The sequence below is a fragment of the Branchiostoma floridae genome, chromosome 4, assembly GCF_000003815.2.
Source record: "Branchiostoma floridae strain S238N-H82 chromosome 4, Bfl_VNyyK, whole genome shotgun sequence".
Lineage (NCBI taxonomy): Eukaryota > Metazoa > Chordata > Leptocardii > Amphioxiformes > Branchiostomatidae > Branchiostoma > Branchiostoma floridae.
In genome coordinates, this window is record NC_049982.1 from 2,545,726 (window position 1) to 2,552,177 (window position 6,452).

At 41.8% G+C, this 6,452-nt stretch overlaps 1 protein-coding gene across 1 annotated transcript in view; it reads right to left on the reverse strand.

The window, feature by feature from the left end:
- Window positions 1-6,209, reverse strand: part of LOC118412981 (fibropellin-1-like) — an 8,131-nt gene extending 1,922 nt beyond the window's left edge. The window contains exons 1-10 of the mRNA XM_035816074.1: window positions 6,028-6,209; window positions 4,650-5,075; window positions 4,067-4,183; window positions 3,756-3,869; window positions 3,499-3,612; window positions 1,706-1,819; window positions 1,055-1,279; window positions 707-835; window positions 444-563; window positions 118-231 (exon numbers count right to left, since the gene is read on the reverse strand). Coding sequence (XP_035671967.1) covers window positions 118-231; window positions 444-563; window positions 707-835; window positions 1,055-1,279; window positions 1,706-1,819; window positions 3,499-3,612; window positions 3,756-3,869; window positions 4,067-4,183; window positions 4,650-5,075; window positions 6,028-6,085 — 1,531 coding nt within the window. The 5' untranslated portion in view covers window positions 6,086-6,209. The remainder of the gene's footprint in view (window positions 1-117; window positions 232-443; window positions 564-706; window positions 836-1,054; window positions 1,280-1,705; window positions 1,820-3,498; window positions 3,613-3,755; window positions 3,870-4,066; window positions 4,184-4,649; window positions 5,076-6,027) is intronic.
- Between the last annotated feature and the right edge of the window lie 243 nt (window positions 6,210-6,452).

The following is a 6,452-nucleotide window of genomic DNA, read 5'->3' on the forward strand; positions in this document are numbered from 1 at the left end:
ATAGATTAATTAAAGCATATTCTTGGTAGTCCTTCGTTATAAAAGATGACAATTAAAGATCACATTTAGATGAAAGATGACTCGTGAGATTAAGATATTTTAGAAAAATGTATTCACCTAATTCACAGTTCTCTCCGCCATACCCGGTAGCGCACAGACAACTGTAAGAACTGACTTGATCCTTGCAGGTTCCGCCATGTTGGCAGGGAGTGGAGGCGCAATCGTCAATGTCTACATAGTGATATACACCTCCATGAGGTAAGTTTATCAACATACAGGGTACTGTTTGGTGCAAAACAAAATAGCAGAATGACTAAGATCATGATGAAAACCTAACGTGCGTTAACTTTCAAATAGTGATTTCTATGATAAGTCATGTCAGTCAGCATATGGCTTCCACACTTTGTTTAGCTGAGCAGTTGTAATTGCCAACAGAAACTTACTGATTTGACAGAACTCGCCCTCGAACCCATCAGGACAGTCGCAGAAGGTGCTGGAGCCGTTGAAGCAGGAGGTGCAGTTTCCGCCATTCTGACACATGTTTGGTTCACAGGGTTTGAGTTCTGTAAGTGTAGAACAAATTAAGATCACAATGGTGCTTTATATTTATGAATTTATGCTTTAAGACATTTGCTTAATGAGAACAACAATATTCTATTTGAGTGTACATAAAGAATGATGTTTGATTTGAGTGTGTTTTATGTACCTGACTCGCAGACGTAGTTGTGTTGCTCCGTGCAGAAAACAGTCTTTGCTTGGTAGTTGTTGGAGCTGTCCAGGAGAACACACAGGTCCAACGGGGACGAAGGTTCGCCTGCCATCCACTGTAGGGACCCTATTCAGAATAATCAAGAACAACCGAAAAACAACTTATTCATAAGTATCTTCAAGTATTAAAACGCAAAGTTTAAGTGTCAAGCATAAATACGTGTTCTTTAATAAACCCTCAGACGAATCATTGGAACATTCTATCAATGTTCTAAAACGGATCTATTTAACAATGTTAAAAGAACTAATTTTGTTTTGTATCATCCATAGCACGATATCTTCATACCTGATGCAAGAGTACCATCGCTGTGGAGGATGGGTAGCGGCGCTGTTTTCATGGCCAGCCAGGTGGAAGCAAAAGTGGTGGCCGCGATCATGTTCGCCAGGAACTGTTGCTCGTTCTCGTCTTTCACATCCACCATGAGGCTGTCAGCAGCACGGCAGGTTCGTGTGGCTTCAAGATGGGTAGCCGTTGAAGTCGAAAACTGGTAGCAGTCTTCAGGAGAAGATACTGGAGTTCACAAATAGTAATTAGCAATTTGAAGGCCAAATATATGACAATGTGTTTAATTTTTATCCATCACACTTCTTTCCCAAACATCTGAGTGGGGTGAGGAGCGCTCCCGGTGCCCAGCCTACCGTGCCGGGCACGAAAGGCCGGGCACGAGGGGCTGGCCACAGGGGGCCGACTGTACCATTATACGTGTGAAGGGCCTTTCCTAACTGGGAAAAATAATTTTTTTATGTTTTCTATCGCTAGAGCACCCCTTCTGTGATTCTCAATCATCAGGTTTTAACGGGAGCGCTCTTTACCCAGATGAAACATCTCGTAACAGAAAAAAAAGGAACTTTGACAACAGCTTGCTTTGAAAGTATTCAAAGGATTTGTTCAAGTCTGAGATTTGCTCAAAATATCTCGAGTAGTCTCGTATCGCACCGATTTCACAATGCTCTCCTGTGGTATACTTAGTGCAGACACAGCTGTAGCCGTCCACGTGATCCAGGCAGGTCCCTCCCAGCCAGCAAGGGTTGCTCGCGCACTCGTCGATATCTGACATGGATAAATGTATTACCAATCAGATTTGCTATGCTTTCAAAGATTGAAAGATAGTGGTCAATGTCTATATGTGTCTCTATCACAGCGACGCTTAAATAATCTTATTGAAATAGTTTAACTGTAATATCCAACACATAAATTGGACTTATTCAAATTTTCGACTGAACAGAACCAGTCTTTGTCAAGGAATGAACAATCCACTGCTGCCCTGATGTCACGTTATGCAGACAGAACACGTGAGTCAGTACGTAGTGGACTGGTGCTCTTCAGTCGAAAATTTGGATGAGTTCCATTTTTGTGGTGGATATTACATTTTAATTATTTTGATAAAGATACAACCGAACTCCTCCTAATGATAGACTATGTGTATTTTGCGATAAGAACCACATGCATGTAGAAAATGAAATACATTTTGTCCTAGAGTGTTCACTCTACAATGACCTGCGCAATACATTCGTTAATGCTACACATGTAGATCAGAAATATTTGCACTTAACGAAGGAAGGTATGTTCAAATATCTCATGTCATCATCTGACCACGATATACTGGAAAATCTCTGTAAGTTCATCTACAAATGTTTTAGGAAGAGAGAGAAGATGCATGTAAACTATAGTATGTGTAAAACTTTGCGTTTACTACCTTTCGTACCAAACTGACTGCATTTAGCCCCAATGGGGCATGAATATGCAATAAACTTTATTGTCATTGTCATTGTCAATAATGACTTCTACCAACACAAATTAATTTTCAAGCTTTAAGCTCTAATAATCTGTTAACATGTGCGTAGACTTCGCTCTTAACCTTTCCCAAATCAAAATAAATCAATCAGAAGGCCCCGTTCCACGTTGGTTATGACGCCGTAACACAAAGATTCCCGCCAGCCCGGCGTGTATCGCCATTCTGATTGGTCAGAATGAATCGACACCGGCAGCTGTGTCGATTCATTCTGACCAATCAGAACGAGTGATACACACAGGATATGAAGGCATTGGCCAATTAAAAGGAGCGAAACATATGCCAGAGCAGAGGGAATAAGTACAGACTGCAAGAAGGGGGTAATGGCTAATTCTGTTAACATTGATGTTCTAAAGAGCCAAACACTACAATGTTTCGAATATTTCCTGTGGAAATTTTGGTTTCAAAATGCAATCTGTAATCTCCTTACAAATGTATATACCAAAGAACATATGTGAATTTTCAGAAATTCGACAAAGGAATTCACACGTATAGTACCAAGGGATCTATGCGTCTAACATCTATGCGTCGAAAGGGTATGTCACCCCGTAAGGGGCGGTATAACCCCGTCGTGTGTCAACTTGTGCGAACATGTTTGATCACGTCGGCCTAAATAAATAAAAAATGCGTTATACAAGAGTTTGCAAGTTTGGGTAGGCTATATGATAATACCGTTAATGACCCGCCTGTTCATCGGTGTACATGGTGTCATAACGCCTGGTCCTTTGCTATAACCACCTCATAAAACCACCTCGTTCGCTTCGCTCACTCGGTGGTTTTATTCGGAGGTTATAGCAAAGGACCAGGCGTTATGACACCACATACACCTCGGGGCGGGTCATTAACCCTTAATTATATAACTTTGAACATTGCTTGCAGTAAGATGTGGATACTTCAGGTATGACAGCAATTTAGTGTGAAAAAAACAGCTACCCACCTGTTTCACAAAGAGACCCAGTAAACCCAGGTGCGCAGTGACAAGTGAAGCTGTTCACCCAGTCCTGACATGTAGCTTCATTCTGACAGGGGGCGCTGCTGCACTCGTCAATATCTGTAAACGTGCATGAAGTTAGATTCTCTAAAACATAATGCTTTGTCCTTTTTTTAATGATATGAAATTTATTGGACTGCATAAGATATTTTCCTTTTTCAGGTGCATGGATTTTTATTTTAGTTTTGTAGCTGAAAGCCTACCTGTTTCACAGAGAGTTCCAGTAAACCCATGTGCGCACTGACAGGTGAAGCTGTTCACTCCATCCTGACATGTAGCTTTATTCTGACAGGGGGCGCTGCTGCACTCGTCAAAATCTGCAAGATAGAAGACCAAGACGCTTGGAAACGAACTGTGTGTGTGATGTAGGTTGCTGAAAAACTAACTATCAATGTATGATTTGGCAACTTTTGTTACTATTCGTGCCTCTGAGGCTAATAAGGTACGGGACTGACGCATGAATGGACAGATGTTACTGTAATACCACTGTTTGATCTTCTATTCTTAAGCTTACCTTCACAGAGAGTTCCAAAAAACCCAGGTGCACACTGGCAAGTGAATTCGAAGCTGTTCAACTCGCCCTGGCATGTAGCTCCATTCTGACAGGGGGCGCTGGTGCACCCGATAATATCTTCAACGAGAAGTATTCATAAATGAAAATGTTCATTCTTCCAATAAATACGCATTTACCGCAATTTTTCGAGTTTTTTTTTTAAGTTTCATATTATTTGCTGTGAATATTTATTCCTACACTAGAGGCTAACATTTTCCCTAGTGGAATCGAGGATAATAGGGTTGGTGGTTGCGCAAGAAAAGTATAAGTTGTGTCTCAAGTCTCAAACTTTGTATTTGAATTACGACACGGGTGTTGCTGATTAGGGTCATAATTCTTTGGTTCTTATTTCGAGTCTTTCTTTTGCCTCTTCGCTTCACCGATATGCTCGGCTGTACTTAAAACAATAAAAGGGACAAAATACCTTCCAGTACAGATCATCTTACAGTTATATTACTATAGATGTTAAGCGTGTTCTTGTACATTCAACATTCTATACAGTTTTATCCAGCATATTCGGCATTGATAATAAATACAACCTTACCTGCACACAGGGCGTACATGTTGTTGTAGTCTACTCCATGCAGACTACTGTGGTGAGTGTCGTAGTCCACTCCGTACGCGCTGTCATCACCACTGTTCCAGTTAGGCATGTACACAAAGGTGTCATCAAGGGGCTGGCAGTCCCCAGTGTGAGTATCTCCACACAGGTTTACCGTAAGCACCGTCATTGTATAACAGGTGTCTCTCGCGCGAGGTAAACAGCAGGAGGGAAATGACTGGACCTCATATTCGATGCAGCCTGAGGTCCAGTATTGGGTACACCCGTCATTAATACTTCCTGAGAAGAAGCACGGATACCTCATCCCCGCCGCCTCACACGTGGCCTTGACGTTGGCATTGGTCATCTGGCCGGAGACCTGAACCTTAAAGAAACTCCAGGTGTCAACCGTCGTCAGGTATTCTTGGCCTAAAAAGAATAAGAAAAGATATTTCGTTTATGTTTTGAAAGGTTCAATGGCACCTTGGCAATTGAATATAGGTTAACTTAGTACTGTATATAAAATTTAGTTCTTTCACATATACAAATAAATAAAAAAGAAAAATTGACAAAAAAATTACAGGATCCTAAGAAAGGGTATGCCACCCCGTAAGGGGCGGTATAACCCAAACGGTGCTGTGAATATAGAATACAACACGGTGTATTCGGTATCACCCGAGGTACCAGCCCGGACCGCGGGAAGGATCGCCGAGGCGAAGCTGGAACAGAAGGAGGAACAAAGATTGCACAACAGCAAATTCTAACGTCGAATCCGGTATCGAATTTCAAGCGTGCCGTATTCAGCCCATTCGAAATAGTTCGATTTACTCGAAGGAAGCCTGTGTGATACAACTTAGAACCCGTGTGATACGGAAAGTTATCACACGGTCCGGAACACCCGTATCGAACGTTTTCGCGTTACAGGTATGGCATGATATACTGTATGAATTTGACTACTAGCTAAACTGCTTGTTAAGATAAATTGCAAGAAATACGTTGTAGTAATGCACCATCATATTTGCGATTTTTTAAAATCTTCTGAACTTGATGATTAAGATACAAAATCCCAATTCATAAACACAGCCTTCTGAAAAAAGGAGTATAGGCGGAAAGGAGTGTCGCTTCCGGGATACTATCTTATACCACTGGTAAATCTTCTTGGAGATTAACGCTTTATTCCAGAACGACATTTACTTTTTGTTAATGTTTGCAAACCAAAGTCCACGCAAAATGGGGCCTCTTGTAAAAAGTTGACCAGAAGGGCTTTTCCGTTCTCATTGTTTATACACTGCGTACTACACGTTAAAGATAATTGTGTTTTGAATGAAGAACATCACCGCAAGGGTGTCTGATTTATATCCTTAACGAGTCGTATCCCTACCTTGTGATTGGGCCGGCCAGGCGACCATAGCCACGGTCAAGAGCAGGAACGTCCACATCTTTGACGTCTGCAACGTTGAGTTGAGACTGCTTTATGTGTGTGGGAATTCTGCCGTGCCTGGCTTTTATATGCAGTTGGTGGTAACAAGAACGGAAGAGCCAATCATCTACTGGCCAACGTTAACGAACCACTGGCTGATATGAGTCGCAATAACACATCCTTGACGACACGGGCATGGGGCACAAACTCTCCAAACATTCTCATTTGCAGGTTCGTTGTTTTGCCTACCTCTGCACAGGACAACCCGTGTAATAGCGGTGTTTATAGGGTGATTGGCGTGTGTAGACAACAGAACATTCCTCACCTTTAAAATAATCTTTCGGCTCCATTTACGTTGTAATTTTCCATATTTATACTGCCAACAA